The 19853-nt window shown below is 41.2% G+C and overlaps 1 protein-coding gene across 1 annotated transcript in view; it reads right to left on the bottom strand.

Moving 5' to 3' along the window:
• The window catches only part of RIPOR2 (RHO family interacting cell polarization regulator 2), a 161282-nt gene that overhangs the window by 10239 nt on the left and 131190 nt on the right, over window positions 1-19853 (bottom strand). The window contains exons 16-19 of the mRNA XM_007949818.2: window positions 17166-17301; window positions 14544-14705; window positions 12773-12931; window positions 9139-9341 (exon numbers count right to left, since the gene is read on the bottom strand). Coding sequence (XP_007948009.2) covers window positions 9139-9341; window positions 12773-12931; window positions 14544-14705; window positions 17166-17301 — 660 coding nt within the window. The remainder of the gene's footprint in view (window positions 1-9138; window positions 9342-12772; window positions 12932-14543; window positions 14706-17165; window positions 17302-19853) is intronic.

Genomic DNA, 19853 nt, shown 5'->3' on the forward strand with positions numbered 1-19853 from the left:
ATATACTTTTATTATGTATCTCTTCAACACCAATGGGGTGTGCCTAACTCAAGCCATGGTATTTTCAATAGCTTCATATACATGTGCTAGACAATGAATAATGAAGACTGAAGAAGAGTTGATGCTTTTGAGCTGAGGTGTTGGCGAAGAATACTGAAAGTACCATGGATTGCCAGAAGAGCTAACAAATCTGTCCTGGAAGAAATGCAGCCAGAATGTTCTGTGGAAGTGAGAATGGCCAGACTTCTTACCTACTTTGGTCATGTTCTCAGAAAGGACCATTCCCTGGAGAAGGATATCATGCTTGGTAAAGTGGAGGGTCAGCAAAAAAGGGGAAGACCCTCAATGAGATGGATTGACACACTGGCTGCAAAAAATGGATTCAGGTATAGCAAAGATTGTGGGCTGGCACAAGACTGGGCAGTATTTCATTCTGTTGTACATGGGGTTGCTATGAGTCAGAGCTGACTCGCTGGCACCTAACAAGAACATTATGTATCTCTTACATTTTACTTGGATACACAATGAATGTCCATGGAAGCAGCAGTCAAAAAATCAAATGACATATTGTATTGAACAAACCTGTTGTAAAAGATCTCTTTAAAATGTTAAAGAACAAAGATGTCACTTTGAAGACTAAGGTGCACCTGACCCATGCCATGGCATTTTCAATCACCTCATATTCACGTAAAAGCTGGAGAATGAATAAGAAAGACCAAAGAAAAATGGAAACATTTGAATTATGGTATTGGTGAAGAATATTGAATATACCATGGACTGTCTGAAGATTGAACAAATCTGTCTTGGAGGAAGTATAGCCAGAATACTCTTTAGAAGCAAGGATGGCAAAATTTTGTCTCTCCTACTTTGGTCATGTTATCAGGAGGCACCAGTCCCTGGAGAGGAACATCATGCCTGGTAAAGTAGAGAGACGGCGAAACAGAGGAAGACTCTCAACGAGATGGATTGACACAGTGGCTGCAAGAATGGGCTCAAACATAGCAATGACTGTGAGGATGGTAAAGGACCAGGAAGTGTTTCATTCTGTTGTACATAGGGTCTCTGTGAATTGGAACTGACTCAAGGGCACCTAACAACAGCAATAATTATGTATCTCAACATCTTAACATGTGAAGTTGAGCAAGTTATTTGATTTCCCTGTGTCTTACTCTCCTAATCTGCAAAATGGTACTACTAGTAAGACCTTCTTATAAGGTAGCATGGTGCCTAAGGCATTTGATCGCTAACCAGAAGGCTGGCGGTTCAAACCCACCAGCCACTCCTGGAAGGAAGGTTGGGCAATCTACTTCCATAGTGATACCACCTCGGAAAACCAAGGAGGGGTCACTATGAGTTGGATCCAACTCCACAGCAGTGGTTGTGTTTTGTGTTATAATAATAATTGGATATTAAATGTGGTGATACATGTAAAGGACTTAAAATACTGCCTGGCACAAAGTAAGATCTCAATAAATATAGGTATAATATTATTTTTTATTCTAGCATAATCTGTGTATTCATATATGTTTACAGGAGAAAGGATACCACACTGAACCATTTATGTTGTATCTCCTTAAGAATGAAGATTTAAAAAAAAAACTTTATTTAACTCCTTACTAAATCAGAATAATACTCTATACTTAGTGAGCATCAATCAAATTTGATGTCACCAGGGTGCCTGGAATGAAACAGCTTAAAAGTGTAATCATCCACTGAATTATGCAAATGCTCCTGAGATGTCATATAGTACTGCTATAGTCACTGATACTCAAACCAAACCCATGGCCGTTGAGTTGATTCTGTCCCATAGCAACCCAACAGGACAGAGTAGAACTGTCCCATAGGGTTTCTAAAGCTGTAAATCTTTGTGGAAGCAGACTGCCTCATCTTTCTGCCACAGAGTAGCTGGTGGGTTTGATCTACTGAACTTTTAATTAGCAGCTGAATGCTTTAAACACTATGCAACCAGGTACTTCTCACTCCCATTTCCTGGCAACCACTAATCTACTTTCTTTCTCTATGAATTTTCCTGTTCTGGACATTTCATATAAATGGAATCATACAATATGTGACCTTTTGTGTTTTGCTCCTTCACTTAGCATAATATTTTCAAGCTTCATTCATACTGTGGCATCCACCAGAACTTTATTCCTTTTTATGGCTGCATAATATTTCATTGTGTGGATATATCACATTTTGTTTACCCATTCTTCAGTTAATGGACATTTGGTTTGTTTCCACTTTTTATCTATTATGAATAATGTTGACCTGAACATTTGTGTAGAGTTTTTGTGTGGACATATGTTTTCAATACTCTTGGTATTTCCCAAGAGTAAATAAATTCCATTCTTAAAGGAAACACACAGATAGGCAGTTCTGGTTGTTAATAATAACAGCAATGAAAGTAACTAGCTCTTAAATACACTTGGTCTTAATAGTTAGAGCCTAGGCTTGGCTTTTCACAACCTCTCTTTAGCTTGCCTTTTGACTTCTAGCACCTTCTTCCAGTGGGTGGGCAGTAAAAACAAAACCCACTGCCATTGAGTAAATTCAGAGTCATAGAGACTCCATAGGACATAGTAAACTGCCCCATATGGTTCCCTAGGCTGTAATCTTCATGGGCACAGACTACTGCATTTCCTTCTACCCCACCATGGAGCTGTTGGGTTTGAACCACTAATCTTTTGGTTAGCAGCTGAGCACTTAACCACTGTACCACCAGGATTCCTTGAGCAGTTAAAGGGGGAGGAAATAAAACTCAAATCCCAACCTCTGTGGCTGCCCAGCGTCCACTATAAAAGGAACAAGGTGAGTGATGTACAGTCTTACCTCCCACTAGCCCCTCTCCAAAGCTTCCACTACCACTGGCAGACTGATGCCCAGGTATATGTCTAGCACATTAGCGCTGTTACAATGCAAATGTGCCTGAGAGAAAAGACAATTTAAGTTGTTCTCAGCCATTTAAACTTTGGTATGTACAAATGTATGATTATGGTAAACGTTAAACCATTGATTTTGTGGTTTAAGTTTGAAGGCCCTTGTTGTTATGGTTGTTATGTGCTGTCGAGTCAGACCTGACTCATAGAGACCCCTCCTTGGGTTGCCGAGGCAGTATCACTACAGAAGTAGATTGCCCAACCTTCCTTCCGAGGAGTGGCTGGTGGGTTTGAACCACCAGGCCCTTAGGTGGGGTAAAAGAAGGGAAGGACAGAAAGAAACAAAAGTTGCATGATAAGGTTTACCCACTTTATAATTTTAATAAGGGCTGACCTTGGAGGTAAAAAATCAGTTGATGACAACTGTGCAAAATGCAAAGGGTCATAATCCATTCAATTTGGTGATTTTGGTGGAAATATTATGATTTCTGTATTTCCCATTTTAAAAATGTAAGCACATATGTACATATATCTATCTGAAGATATGAATTCATTTGCTCATTTATTCATTTTCCCAGTGAATAATAAATCACTCACTTGGCATGTGCAGTCTAACATGTTAGAGACAGGGCAAACATGCCTATGGTCATTAAGGTTATGTGTCAACTTGGCTGGACCTAGCTTTGGGTGGCTGGGCAGCTGGTGGTAGTTATTCCCCATGATGAAATTGGTAATGAGCTCCATGGTGGAGTCTGCTGTGAGCAGCTGAGTAGCTGCTTTAGGGATGTGGTCTGCTTCCCATATATAAGGAGAAGCTTTGGGAATGGTCTGTAGCTTTAAGGCACACTTGGACCCTGCATGTAGCCAAGTCTTCATTTAGCAGCTTTCCATGTTTCCTGCCAATCTTGGGACTGTATCTGGACTTGAATCAATGGCCATGTGGTTTGGTACTATCGGGACTATGTCTTTTTACTTGTTGACCTTGGGTTTGTCAGCCTCAGCAGCCAACAGCTGTCTGAGTGAAGAGAGAGCCTCCGGCTTCACTGGGCCAGAAGCAGGAGGCAGAGCTGAAGCCCAAGGTTGAGAGGCTTTCACCCAGCCCCTAGAGCCTGATGCTTTGACCTTGAACTTCTAGCCTCCAAAACTATAAAAGAATAAACTCCTGTTTGTTCAAGCCATACTATTTGTGGTATTTTCTGTTGGAGCAGCATGAAGTAACCCAAACAATGTCTGTACTAATTTTACAGACAGTACCTGAACTTGTTAATTCTGTCTTAGTAAGCTCCCAGAGGTCTTTCTAACATAGCCCTGTGCTCATCTGTGATAACACTAATTCCCAAGTACATGGCTTCCAATGACATTGTCCATTGTCAGAGGACTGAACCTCTGCTGACTTTAGTGGGAACTGGGGATGCACAACTCGAGGATATATTTGGCACATCCCTGTATCTTGCAGAAAAATACATCCTTACCACACAAATGAGCATCACACTGCTCACTTTAGTCTGAGTGGTCAACTAAGAAATGAGGACTGCTGTGACACTCAGATAAGAGTTGGTAAGAGTTCTAGGAAGCAAACAGAAGGTGCACTGGGAAGCAAGAAACCCCCTGTTGCAATGCCAAAGCAGTCAGCATCTCCTCTGTTAAGTCTGAGATGATTAAAAGAAGAACACCTCAATATAATGGTACCATTGCAGAAGAATGGGTATTTCTTACTTGTCTAGGTGAGGGAGAGAAAGGCATAAAATAATGAATCAACAGATACCACTGTAACTTGGTTTCAATAGCTATGATTCTTGAAGATAGGTTCAAGATTTATAGTAACACTTACTCTCAGGGAGGTATTTTTGTATTTCTTTAGCTCTTTACATCCAGTTTCAAGAATTCAGTGTACCAATTTCTGCTAGAGGTAGTGATGGTCCAGTGGTAGAACCCTTGCCTTCCATATGGGTTTAATTCTTGTCCAATGCCTGGTAGCGTAGTGCCTAAGGCACTTGACTGCTAACCAGAAGGCTGACGGTTCAAACCCACCAGCCACTCCTCAGAAGGAAGGTTGGGCAATCTACTTCCATAGTGATACCACCTCGGAAACCCAAGGAGGGGTCGCTATGAGTCGGGTCTGATTCAATGGCAAACAACAACAACAACAACAGCCCCTCATGTCCAGCCACCACTTTTTGTCAGTGAAGGCTTGTGTGTTGCTATGATGCTCAATAGGTTTCAGCAGAGCTTTCAGACTAAGACAGACAAGGAAGAAAGTCCTAGAGCTCTACTTCTGAAAATCAACCAATGAAAACTCTGAGGAAAAATATCCACATCAATTCACAGATGATCATGAAAACAGCACAGGACCGGCAGCATTTTATTCCATTGTACATGGCATTACTATGACTTGGGGCAGTGCTGACTCAACTGCAACAAACAACATCTGCTATTTCATACACATACAAAAAAGAAAGAGATCTTTTGGGGGGTGGTGGTAGTGGTGGTGTTCCACCTCTTAACTAGGAGTCTTAGTATCACAATGGTAAAATGCTTGGTTGCTAACCAAAAGGTCATCAGCTCAAATCGGCCAGGTGCTTTGTGGGAGAAAGATGTGGCAATCTGCTTCTGTTAAGATTTGCAGCTTTGGAAACCCTAGGGGGCATTTCTACTATTTTCTTCTTCTTCTTTTTTTCCCAAGCTCTTTTCTAGAGGGTCACTAAGAATCAGAATTGATTCAACAGCAGCAGGTCTATCTTAGCCAAGTTTAAATCCTCGAAGTCTCAGTTTCCTCATCTATTAGGTGGAAGAAAATAATATCCACCTTGTTGAAGATAATACAGGTAAACCGTGTAGCACAGTACCTGGTGTTTAAGTAGGTACTCAATGAACTGGCAGTTATTATTTCTTGTTTTTTTTTTTTTCTGACTTGGTTAGAATTGGAATTTAAAGATTTAGGCTGTGGAACCCAGAAATTAGAAAGTGCACACAAAAAGTGTGTGGTAATTATCATTGCTGTTGCTATCTCTAAGGGGGAAGTCATGGCTGAAGAACACTACAAGCCTGCCCACAGAAAACCGTGTACACTCAAGAGAATGTGCACACTGCTCCCTGCAGTGCACATGCTTTATTTTCCCTCCTCTCTTTTGCTGAAGATGATGGTGGTGCAGTTCACAGAATGGCCTTTTGAGCTAACGCCACTAAAGACCAGAACTTGGTAGGAAAGCACAATATGAAGTTCACTCTCTTGGGCCCAAACAGTGTAGGAATAAAAGCTATTCTCATGAGAACACAGACATGCTGTCATACCGTAGCTTAGAAGTCATGGAAAGTTACAGATACTCCTGAGAGTTCAACATCTGACCTTTCCAAGGATAAGATGGGACCAAGTTTAATTCCCTTGAGCTGATGTGAATTTGATGGAAGTTAGTTTTTAGAATGACTGTTCAAATGGTGAAAGGCTCCCAGAGGACCAAGCCTGCATCTTGTATCAGGCACTGGTGTGCTTGAATTGCAGATGTGTTTTGTGTCAGGTTGTCGCTGTTGTTGGGTGCTGTGACACCAATTCTCACTCCTAGCAACCCTATAGGATAAAGCAGAACTGCCCCATAGGATTTTCTTGGCTGTAATCTTTTTGGGAACAGATTTCCAGGTCTTTTTTCCCACAAAGACACTGGTGGGTTGAACTGCCAACCTTTCAGTCAGCAGCCAGGCACTTAACATTACACCACCATGGCTCCTTTTGTATCAAGTGGGCTCTTTAATTAAAGCTGAGGGAGGAGTCCATGGGTAGTGCAAATGGTTAAATGCTTGACTACTAGTTAAAAGGCTGGCAGTTTGAGGGGTGGGAGGGAGGGGGAGGGAACACTGTTAGATAGATAGAGATAAGTATTGATTTGGGTAAAAAAAAGGGCAATCTACCAAATGTGAGTGAGCAATATGGTGGCATTGAGGAAGAGAAAGACATAGAGAGGTATGTGGGAGGTACAGACAACAAAGATGAACCCTTTTGCACATATAGTACTGTGTTGTCAGTGAAGGCAAACATGGGTATATGGGTGGATAGATGGGTACACAGGCTGAACTATTAGGTATGTCTATGAAGTGGGGAGTGTACCCAAGACCATGTACAGGGTTGGCAGACAATGGTCCTATAAGTTTATGTGTATGATCTGAATTCCCAGGTGTATAGTAGAGCTGACAAGGGGCAAGATTGTAGTCACTGCTTGGTCACAGCCAGCTACCCAGAGGGACTGAGTAGTTGAGCCTGTGGGCTTGGGACCATAGTCACAGAGGACATCAAGCTAAATTGGCATAACATACTACACAAAACATTGTTCCACCTCCTACTTTGGCAAGTAGGAACTGGGATCTTAAAAGCTTACAAGCTGCCATCTAGATGCAACGATGGGTCTCTCCTCATCCAGAGCAAAGAAGAATGAAGAAAACCAAAAATTCATGGAAACAATTAGTCCTAGCGACTGGTACACCATCCAATCTGCAGCCTATATGACTATAAGACCAGAAGAACTAGATGGTGCCTGGCTACTACTGTCAACCACTTGGAAGGGGATCTACGTAGGAGATCCTGGATAGAAAGGGAGAACAATGTGGAACAAAACTCAAAATCATTTGGAGAAAAAATAAAAGAGGGGACCAGGTTTGCTGGTCTGATAGAGCTTGGTGGAACCACTGAGACTATGGCCCCTAGCTGCCCTTCAGGTCTGGAATTGAACCCATGCCTGTGGCTTCCAGCCAAACAACAGACAGGCATAGGAGTTGAACATTTACCTGAGGTAGATACAGTTCTTGGAGGAACAATCATTGGAGAAAGAAGGGCTGCTTATGCACAGGGAGACAGCTCAGGGGGCAGGAGTGCATGGAGGGATGGACACAGGGAAGAGGTAACTATCGGGAGGAAGTAGGAAGGGAACTGTTGCATTGTGGTAAATTGTGGTCAATGTCATGAGACAAAGTGTATGTGAACTGCTGTATGGAAAGTGAATTTTCTCTGTAAATGTTCACCCAAATCACAATTAAAAAAAAAAAAAAAAAAGGCCGGCAGTTTGAACCCACCCAGAGGCTCCTGGGAAGACAGGCCTGGTGATATGCTTCTGAAAGGTCACAGCCTTGAAAACCTTATGGAGCAGTTCTATTCTGCCACATGGGGTCACACTGAGTTGGAAGTGATTTCCTGGTAACTCACAACAACTCTTGCTGCACATGCACTAATACCTTCAAAGGTACAGAATTTCCAGGTGGTTGTAGACAAAAACTCAATTAAAGCCGAGGAGAGGTAAAGAACTTCTTCCCTGGCAATAAGAGTGATCTAACTTTAAAAATAATTAAACTCTTATGGTAGTTAAATTTATGTGCCAACTTGGTTGGGTCTGGTTTTGAGTGGCTAGGCAGCTGGATATAGTGATTCCCCATGATGAGACTAGTAATCAACTCCATGGTGGAATCTACTATAAGCAGCAGAGTAGCTGCCTTAGGGATGTGGTCTGCTTCCCATATATAAGAAAGAGCTTTGAGAAAGGTTTCTGAGCTTTGGGCACATCTGGATCCTACTTTTTTGGCTGAGTCTTCATCTCAATGGCCTGCCATATTGTCTGCTGAACTTGGGACTGTAATGGACTTGAATTTGTGACCTGCCGTATTGCTTGATAATCTTGAGACTGTGCAATTTAACCTGTTGACCTTAGGTTTGTCAGCCTCAGCAGCTGTCTAAGACAAGCCTTCAGCTTCCGTGGGCCAGGCGCAAGAGGCAGAGCTGAAGCCCCAAGGTCAAGGGGCCTTCACGAAGCCCCTAGAGCTGGCATTTTGAACTTGGACTTTTAGCCTCCTAAACTGTAAAAGAATAAAGCCCTGTTTGTTCAAGCCATCCACTTGTGGTATTTCTGTTAGAGCAGCACTAGATAACCAAAATTACTCTTCTGTAAAGACTAAAAAAAAACAAAACTCACTGCCATCAAGTTGGATCTGACTCATAGCGACTCTTCCTAGGGTTTCCGAGGCGGTGTCACTACGGAAGTAGATTGCTCAACCTTCCTTCAGAGAAGTGGCTGGTAGGTTTGAACCACCAGCCTTCTGGTTAGTAGTCAAATGCCTTAGGCACTATGCCATCAGAGCTCCCCAAGAAAACCCTATAGAGCAGTGCTACTCTCTAACACATAAAGTCTCCATGAGTCGGGGGCCAACTCGATGGCAGCTATCAACAAAAATGACAAGTGACAGACAAATAAGCTTTCTGCCTGATGCCCATGGTTTCGTGTCCTACCTTTTCCCTGAAGTGCTCATTTTTGGAGGCTGCTGCCAGGTAAAGTGTCACAGCCTCACTAAGTTCATTGTCATCTTCAGTTAACAGCAGAGCCAGTGTCCTGAGTACTTCGTGTTGGGCCAGGAGTTTGCCAGGTACAAGGTCAGTCATGGTCTGTAGCAGTTTGTCATCTTTTAGTGATTGCAGAGTCTGAACTATGGAAACTAGAAAAGAAGAAGAAAACAGAGTTCATATTCTGACAGTGAAAGACCACCACCAGCTGCTGTGAAGTCCATTCTGACCTCGGGTGACTCCACATACACCAGACTAGAACTATATTCCATAGAGTTTTCAATGGTTGACTTTTCAGAAGCCAGGCCTTTCTTCTGAGGTACCTTTGGATGGACTTGAACTGCCAATTATTTTGTTAATAGCCGAGCACATTACCTGTTTGTAACATGTACGTTAAAAATATAAATAAGACTCAAATACATACAAAACAGTGGACTCGAGTGTATGTGATAAAAGTAGCATTTCAAATTAGCAGGAAAAGGACTGATTATTCAAACAATTGTATTGAGATAAGTGGCTAACCAAACATGGAAAAAATAAAGATGGACCTTCAACTCATAATGGCTTCTAAAATAACTTACAGATGAATTAAGTAATAAAGTATAAAAATACACAGTGAATTAAATGTAAGTAAACACTTTTTAGTCTTCCTGATATAATAAACTCCATTGCTCTTCTGTCTTTTAGTCATGCCTGCCTGGTAAAGCCCTAACCCTGGATGAACCCAACTCTGCTTTCTCTCTGCCTCCACTCAGACAACTGAGACCTGGTGGAGAAAACCAATTAGTTTGATGGAATATAGACACAATATGGTAAGTAATAGGGTGCTGGATCTCATTTTAAGGAGCTCTGGTGGCACAATGGTTAAGGACTTGTCTGCTCACCTGAAGATTGACAATTTGAACCCACCAAATGCTCCATCGGAGAAAAATAGGACAGTCAGCTTCCATAAAGATTTATCGCCTTGGAAACCCTTGGAAATGGGGCAGTTCTTCTCTGTCTTATAGGGTCCCTATGAGTCAGAATCAACTTGATGGCAATAGTTTCGTTTTGGGGGTTTCAGTCCAATTTGGACAAACTGACCTCCTCCATGACAAAGGAAAACAGTCAAATCCCTACCTAGATATCCAGTATGGGCATTCCATTGGTGACAAAAATACCATGATGAGAGTCTGGCTCTCTCCATACTGATGGAGATAATGTAAACTAAAATTTGTGTTCTACTGGTAGAACAGCATTTTCTACACAGTGGACAAGGTTGTGAATTATACAGATTTTTGCTTTAATTTCCTGTTTCTCTTGTTATGGATATTCTGGCAATTTCATTGCTTTATAAATAAATACCCTGGTAAAAACTCTTAAGATAGTATTAAGTAAGGTTCCCAGGAGTCAGGGTTGACTCAATGGTATCTTTTTCTCTAACAGCTTGTAATTTTTTGACTTGTGTACCCCCTTTCAAAGTTATGCTGCAGTCCTACCCTCTGTACCTGTAAATTTGACTCTGTTTAAAATGAGTGTTTTTCTTTTGTTAAGTTAATGAAGTTACACTGAGTAGGATGATTTCTAAACTTAATCCTTTTCGAGTGGTATCTTATAAAAAGAACAGAATAACCACACAGATGTACACAGGGACCATGTAAAGATCCCTCTACAAGCTAAGGAATGCCAAGAAGCACCTGGGGCTATCGATAAGGAGGGAGCCTCCCCTAGAACTCATGTCTTGCTTTGGACTTCTAGCTTCCAAAACTGTGAGACAATAAGTTTCTGTTCTTTAAAGCTACCTTCTTATGGTATTTTTGTTATAATAACAGTAGGAAATGAATACACAGCTAAGTAAATATATAACAACAACCAACCTACATGCTCAACGACACAGTCCAATACATGAGTATACATCCAAATGGGAAATATTATAAAACTAATAAATACTTCTTAAAATATTTAATAATTTGGGATGTAATGTCAAACAAAAAAGCAAATTAAAGTCATACCCATTCATCTGAAAAATACATTCAGATGTATTCAGATGGAAGAATGAGTGATTTCAATTTATTTTCTTTATACTTCTCTCTGTTTTCTAAATTTTCTACAATGAAGGTCTTTTCTTTTCATAATGAAAGAAAAAATAAACATTTACAGGGTTAGGGATTTTCATTGTCATTCCTATTTCTACTGGGAAATGAAATGAGTAGGCTTTCTCCTGGACCATGTGATAAGAGGCTTAGAGGTTTAAATGGAACGCCAATAGAAATTTACTCAGAAAGTGACTCAGACTGTGAAAAATTTAATATCAAGAAATGAAGGCTATAATAAAATGAGACCCTATGGTTCTAACACGGAGTCTTCCTTTCTAGGCTTTCTATTTCTAATCCTCTGTACCAATTTGCAACTCATAAAGGATTTTGTATGTATATATATATATATATATATATATATATATATATATATATATATATATATATATACTCTCTCCTATGTTTCCTGCTGGTGTGGTACTGAGAGAAGGAAGATTTTCTTCCTCTCACTATGATGCCAACCAATGTGGTGAACATGCTGTCACAGGGTTTAACATTCTGGCAGGAGAAGCACTCAGCCTGAGTCTGTGCCAGACATATTGCTCTGCTGGTGCTGTGCCAACCTCTACCTGCTCCCAAGGAACACACCTCATTCCTCCCCATCCATTTTAATGTTCATTGTCAAGCCTCTGTGGATTTACAGAGCACAAACCTGGGAACCAGAAACCTGCCCCTCTCTGCCTGGCTCTACTCCCAAAGACGTTTTCACTCATTAAAAGAAAACAATTGCCATCAAGTTGACTCCAACTCCTGGCAGTCTTGTGGGTGTTAAGAGAAAAACTGTGCTCCATAGGGCTTTCAATGGCTGATTTTTTTGGAAGCAGATCATCAGGGCTTTTTTCTGGGATGCCACTGGATGGACTTGAACCTCCAACCTTTTGGTTAGCTGAGCACAGTGAAATTTGCACCATCCATGGGCTCCTTTCATGCATTACAGATACTTATTTTATTTCTAATATTGGAAGTACCATATTAACAGGCAATGATGACCTTCATTGTCACACCCCTTCATTGGTGTCCCTTTTCCTTGTGTCCCGGATATGCACCCTTAGATTTTGCTTTCCACCACTTCCTCCTTTCCCTTCCCATTATGTCATCCTACCTGCCTTGTGAACCTCATTTTTCTGCCTATTATTATTATTAAAGCTCCATCAGAAAAGACAGCATAAAATAGCATTATTGTCTATAGGTTTGAACCTACAAATGGCAAATCCATTAAAGAAGGAAAGAAATTAAAGTGAATCCTAAATCATTGACCAACTTACTGTTAATGGTACACCTCTTTTGGATGCCTAGGGTATTCTTAGTAAATCTTTGATTCATTAACAGGAAGCTTACTAATGGTAAAAGTCCAGAAGTCATTTAGAGACAAATCTCAGCTCAATCGTTGACTTGGGGAAGAGAAAAAAAAAAAAGGCTACCATCACTAAAAACTATGATTAAAAAGATCAGAAGTAACTCAAAATTGAGCTGCTACCACCATGGTGTGACAAAACAACAGGTCCCACCTTGCTTGGCCAGCTGGATCAAGTAACTCTCTAGGTCACTCACACCATGGCTGGCAAAGTAGCTGTGATACTGGAAAACAGTAATGACTTCTAGGGAGAGGCTGGAGGAAAGGAGAGGTTCAGCCCGGTCCAGGATTTGGGACACCAGGGTCCGGAACACTGTTGGGAAGGGAAAGAAACAAAGCAGTTTTGAAGAATCATGACCAACCAATCACCCATTCATCCATCCATTTTACAATTCGTTTATTTATCTTTTTATTGTAGTATAAGATATGTAGAGGGAAGTGAGTTAAGTGAACTAATCTTCACCATACAGCTGGATGATTTTCACATATCTATACATGTGTGTAACTGCATTCAAACCAAGATATAGAACATGGTCTCATACAGTTTTCATGTGCCCCTTCCTAGCCTACAGCTACCAATTGGTAATCGTTACCTACAGGTAACCAGATGTAATCATTATAGCTATTGCCATTATAGCTACCAGGTGTTGTTGTTATGTGCCATAGAGTCAGACCTGACTCATAGCGACCCCTCCTTGGGTTTCCAAGGCGGTATCACTACGGAAGTAGATTGCCCAACCTTCCAAGGAGTGGCTGGTGGGTTTGAAACGGCAGGCTTCTGGTTAGCAGTCAGATGCCTTAGGCACTGCACTACCAGAGCTCCTATAGCTGCCAGAGGTAACCATTAACCTGACTTCTATTAATATCAATTAGTTTTGCCTTTTCTTGAATTTCATATAAATTAAAATTATATAGTATTTACTTTTGTATCTGGCTGCATTTATTTAAAAAAAAATGTGAGATTTATCCAAATGGTTGCTAATCACTGTAATATGTTCTTTTTTAAAATTGCTATATAATACCCTATTATGTGAATATATTAAAATTTATCCATTATTTTGCAGATAGCCATTTAGGTTATTTCCAGTTTTCGGCTATTGTGGATATTTTGCTGCTATGAATATCTTTATAGATGTCTTTTTTTGTGTGTGAAGATAAGCACTTATTTCTCATAATATATTTTTTGTTGTTGTTGTTATGTGCCGTCGAGTCGGCCCCGACTCATAGCGACCCCTCCTTGGGTTTCCGAGGCAGTATCACTACAGAAGTAGGATCGCCCAACCTTCCTTCCGAGAAGTGGCTGGTGGGTTTGAACCGCCAGCCTTCTGGTTAGCAGTCAAGTGCTTTAGCCACTATGCTACCAGAGCTCCTTATTTAAGAGTGGAATTACCGGGTCAAACTCACTGTCATCGAATCAGATCCAACTCATAGCGACCCCTCCTTGGGTTTCCGAGGTGGTATGACTACAGAAGTAGATCGCCCAATCTTTCTTCTGAGGTGTGGCTGGTGGGTTTGAACCACCAGCCTTCTGGTAAACAGTCAAATGCTTTAGGCACTATGCTACCAGAGCTCCTTTAATTTTCATAGAGACTAGCAAATAGTTTTTCCAAGGTGGTTGTGCCATTTAACACTCCAAACTGGTGACATTTTAATGAACAAAGTATACACACTTCTAATACTAACACAGAAATGTTGTGCTTTAATAGTTACTGCTGTTATTCTGAATTAAAGCATGCCCAGTATCCTTTCTTTCTTAAATCTAACTCACTGTCATTGCTGATGTTTTCCCTTGAGATTAGAGTTTTTCAGGGCTGGCCTTTTGTGCACCCCCTACTTCTAGGCTGCAGAGGACATGGCAAGGAACCCCACCAATGCTCACCCTCACATCTAAGGGCAGAAATGCTGTCCCTCCCACTGGCTTGTACCTGAGTCGGCGAGTCCTGGATACTCTTTGTTGACAGCTCTAGCAAAGCTGACTTCCAGCTGCCTGATCACTCTGTCAGCTGAGCTATGGTAGACACCAACTGGGCTACAGCACTTGGTCCAGAATGAGAGCAAAGACAGCTTCTTGTGGAATTCCGGTATGGCTGAAAAAGAAGAGACACCCCATCCATGACACATTTGATTTTTTTTTTTTCATGATTACAGCTTTATTACAGCAAAGAGGATACAGCTCAGGACCAGTATAAAGAAGAGATGCATAGGGCAAGGTCTAAGAGAGTCCTCAACATGGAGCTTCCATGTTTCAAAAAAGGTGTGTCACACTCCTGAGTACTGATGTCTTTGGTAAACCAGGAAGCCCATGGAGCCTCTGGGTCCAAAGCTTTCATTGGGGCCCCTTTATATAGACACAGTTGACTGAATCTTGCCCCCTCCTCCCCTGAGATCAGCTGATATCATATGGTGGGTCTTTCTGGCTCAGCCATTCCCCACCCAAGCATCATCTCATAAGCATAACTTGTTAGGTTAGCGGCCTCATTAAAAACACTTTAATCAATAGGGAAACTCCAACATTATCTCTCAGGAACCAACAACACATACTTTAAGTGAAGTGGATGGAAAAGTGTACTTGGGTGGGAATGGGGGGGGGAAGCCTCCTCAAAAGTATCTCATTTTATTTACTTATTTTTAAAGACTGTGGTTTTCAATCTGAAGTATGATTCCTCTGTGGTTGACAGATGGGCCCAAAGGGCAAAGAAGTGATGAGGAACCCTGCACAGAGCAAAGCTTTTTGCTTTAAGTGACAGAAATCATAGCACCTCTCCTCTTAAGAAATATACCAATATCATCTAATTTCCTGTAAACTTTGAGCAAAAAAAAATGCAAAGAATCACAGAATCTAACTTCAAGAGATTTTTCTGAATGAACTGGAAGGCAGCAGTAGGTGGCTAGAGAATATTCCCCCTGCCCAGGTGACTCTTAGAGTGAAATGACTGGGTAGCACTGCCCTAGGTAAGACAGGGTCAACATTTCACTCATGTGTAGGTTGTGATAATGAGGCAGGGCCTGAGAGAAGCGAAGACACCAATTATCTGCAACCTGAATGTCCTCCTCCTCTTTGTGCCCATCACAGACCTGCCAAGGCACCTGCTTTTGATGGGAACAGATACAGGAGGCAGAAATACAGAGTCTTTTAGGCTTAAGATGACATTACCTAGAAGGAATACTTCTTTTCCTAAAAACACAAAAAACAAACCAGTTGCTGTGGAGCTGATTCCAACTCAAAGTGACCGATGTGTGTCAGGGCAGAACTGTGCTCCAAAGGGTTTTCAATGGTGTGATCTTTTGCAAGATTGCCAGACAGCCAGGCCTTTATTCTGAGACATCTCTGGGTGGGTTCACACTGCCAATCATTTGGTTTGTAACCCAGTGCTTAACTGTTTGCACCACCCAGAGACTCCTAGAAGACCCTAACCGAAAACCAAACCCACTGCTGTTGAGTTGATTCTAACTCATGGGACTCTCGTGTGTGTCAGAATAAAACTGCTCCATAGGGTTTTTCTTGGCCATAATCTTTATAGAGCAGATCACCAGGTTTTTCTCCTCTGGAACCACAAGGTGAGTTTTAACCACCAACCTTAGAGTTAGGAGTTGAGTGCAAACTGTTTGCACTTCCCAAGGACCTTGTTGTTGTTGTTATTTGCCGTCGAGTTGGCCCCGACTCATAGCGACCCCTCCTTGGGTTTCCAAGGCAGTTATCACTACGGAAGTAGGATTTCCCAACCTTCCTTCCGAGGAGTGGCTGGCGGCCAAGGACCTTAGAAGACGCTAAATCACTGCCATCGACTAGATTCTGACTCATAACAACCCTTTAAGACAGAGTAGAACTGCTGCATAGGGTTTCCAAGGCTGTAGATCTTTACGGAAGCAGACTTCCTTATCTTTCTCCTACAGAGAAGCTAGTGGGTTCAAACTGCCAACTTTTCGGTTAACAGCCAAATGCATTAATCACTATACCACCAGAGCTCCTTTAGAAGACCCTAGTGCTCCACTATTTCCATTGAACCTGTGATGGTAGGGTTTTTGTTTTTTTAAAAAAACATATATTCATGTTTTTATAGAAGAGTCCTATAGCCAGACCACACAAATCCAAAGGCATCTTATCTTCTCAATGGCAAGTTCTATATCTAAAGCTCTCAGAACTCAGGCTCACCCATAGCCCTTCAAATTCATATATTTCTACCTTTTCCTAGCAGGGTTTGGAAGCATCTTCCATTGGACAGTCAGCCACTATGGGAGGTATCTTAGCCAGCTCCATGACTGATCATTTGTCTGTGAAATTCTGCCTACAAGGTGTTTCTGTTTCTCTTCATACCCTAGTATCTGACTTCTGGAGGTTTCTATAGACAGAGCTTTGTCTCTGCTGGTTCACTCAGAAGGCTAGAGCATGGTATTCATGAGACCACACTAGTTTGGAAACTTTACCCTATTCTCTGGCCTAGGAATACTTCTCTGCTGTTTTGACAAAGCAATGAACAGATACAGACAGGGGAGTAGGCTAGTGGTGTCATAATTTGCATGAATGGGTATGGTCTGTAGATGCTTACCTTCGATGACAGAACCAATATTTCCTATGTTCTCATCACTGACAGCTGCGAGTTTCTCCATCACTTGGATTTGTCTAGAAAGCTTCTCTAGGAGATTTCTTGTGACAAATGGGGTTTTGCTTGAAAACACAATTTGCTAATAAAACAAATAAAACCTGGTTTCAATTATGTTGTTGTAAAAGGAACTCAAACCACTTTCCCCGCCCAACCTCATCCTTCCTCAAATGTAGTGGTGATGCTAAATAAACTCATACAATGTTTTTTCCCAGTTGGATAACATTCCTCATTCTGTGCCAGTTACAACATCTGGTGAAATCAGACATGCTTTTATGCATTAAACTTTCTTCATGCCTATATAAGTTCTGGAATTTTCTCAGTAGTTAGAGCTGCAAGGTTATTATAAATTTGTCTTTCCTTTTATGTACTGTAAATCTGCCCTTCCCCTTTGAAACCTGGAGGGCATATTTAAGCTATGTCTCAGTGTGTAAGCAGAAAAAAATTTATTTTACAAGCGCAGTGATTTTTTCACAGCAAGGTTTTATTTCCTTGTATTCGAGCTGCAAATTAAGAGCATGTTGCATCATAATCACAATTATAATCAGAGCTACCTCATTATAATTAATGAGTGCTTGCAATGTACCAGGCATTAATCTGAGTCCTTTATGTGTATTATCATGTAATTTCTCACAATGATCTAATGAAGTTGGGTCTATTGATATCCCTGCTTTCCTGCTGAGGAAACTGAGGCAAAAAAGGTTAAGTATTCTGCCCAATGTCTTATTAGTTGTAAGTGGTTTCACTTGTATGCTGGTCACAAGAATGAGCCAGGCCTGAAAGAGGAAAGGACATAAGTCATTTGCTGCCTGAAGGTTCATCTCCTTTCTATGTCTCTCAGAGACCTGTTCCTGTCACCTGGTAGGCATGGATGTAGAATGCAGACCCTGTTCTACAATGCCGCTGTTGTTAGATGCTGTTGAGTGAGCTCCAACTCATTGGGTCCCCACATACAACAGAATGACATGTAGCCCAGTCCTGTGCCATCTCCACGATCCTTGGGATATTCATCCATTGTTGTGGCCACTGTGTAATTTGCCGGCCTACCAATCTATGGGGCTCACCTTCCAGCACTATCTTAGACAACCTTCTGCTGTGATCCATAGGATTTTCATTGGCTAATTTTCAGAAATAGATCACCAAGCCGTTTTTCCTAGTCTGTTTTAGTCTGGAAGCTCTGCTAAAACTTGTCCAACATAGGTGACCCCACTGATGTTTGAAATATCAGCAGCATAGCTTCTAGCATCATAAACAACACACAAGCCACCAGAGTACAACAAACTCTTGATGGACAGGTGGTGGACTACCACCTGTAGTATACACTATCATGCTATATTGTTTAAAGCCCTTGGACACTAAAATGTCGTTATTTGGTGCTGTTGAGTGGGTCAGACTCATAGCAACCCTATGCACAACAGAACAAAACACTGTCAGGTCATGTCCATCTTATAATCCTTGTTATACCTGAGCCCATCCAGCTGTATGGTGGGTTCGAACCGTTGACACTTTGGTTTGCAGCCGAATGCTTTAACCACTATGCCAACAGAGCTCCTTAAATACAGAATAACTATGAGTAAATTAAAATCCTTGTCCATTTGGGCAGAAAAAAAAAATTGCACCTTCTGCTAGATTGTTAGTATCATGGTTTATAAATTAAAAACTCAACAGACGAGATCAATTGAGGTGTTGGCCAAACAAATGTTAAAAGGAATAATTATCAACCAATTTCCCACAACATATAAGTTGTTGGAAGCTACTTTGAGATTATTTATTTGTGAAGAAAATGTATATTCCTTTATACTTCAATGCCTGTGTGTCATTAAAGAAGAAACACTGCCCTACTCCTGGTTTGACTCCTCCCCCTGCCTCTTGTCTCCCAGTTGGTCCTGTGTTCTAGGACAACTCTTGGGAGCAAAATTATTCCACTTTTTTTCACTTTTCTTTGTGGTAAAAACATATACACCAAAACATCCACCCATCCAAAAACTTCCATATGTACAACTCAATGACATTGATAACGTTTTTCATGTTGTGCCACCATTATCACTACCCTCATTCAAAACATTCCATCATCATAAACATAAACACAATGTCCCCTAAACAAAAACTGCCCCTCTCCCCTTTCTTCCCACCTCTGGTAACTATGAATAATCATTGGTTTCTATATATTTGCTTATTTCATGTAAGTGAGATCATATAGTATTTGTCCCTTTGTGACAAATTTCACTCAGTGTAATATTTTCAAGGTCCATCTATGTTGTGGCATGCATCGGTTTCATTTCCCTTTATGGCTGCACAATGTTCCATTGTGTCTGTATACTACATTGTGCTTTTCCATTCATTTGTTGATGGACATTTTGGTTACCTCCACCTTTTAGCTATTGGGAAAAGTGCCATAATGAATGTTCTGCACAGTTTGTTTGTATTCCTGTTTCACTTCTGGTATAGAACCAGGATTGGGATTGCTGGTTCATATGATAGTTCTACGTTCAACTTTTTGAGGAACTACTAAGATCCTTCCTCTTTATGTACCCTTCCTGCCTGGATCATCCCCCAAAAGCCATTATTACAATCTGCTTCTATTTTCTTTTCTTGTTTTTCACCCATCCAGAGGCAAGTTGAGAGAAGGAGGAG

Source organism: Orycteropus afer, unplaced genomic scaffold (assembly GCF_000298275.1).
Source record: "Orycteropus afer afer isolate SDZICR_OR568_19922 unplaced genomic scaffold, OryAfe1.0 scaffold00255, whole genome shotgun sequence".
Classification (NCBI taxonomy): domain Eukaryota; kingdom Metazoa; phylum Chordata; class Mammalia; order Tubulidentata; family Orycteropodidae; genus Orycteropus; species Orycteropus afer.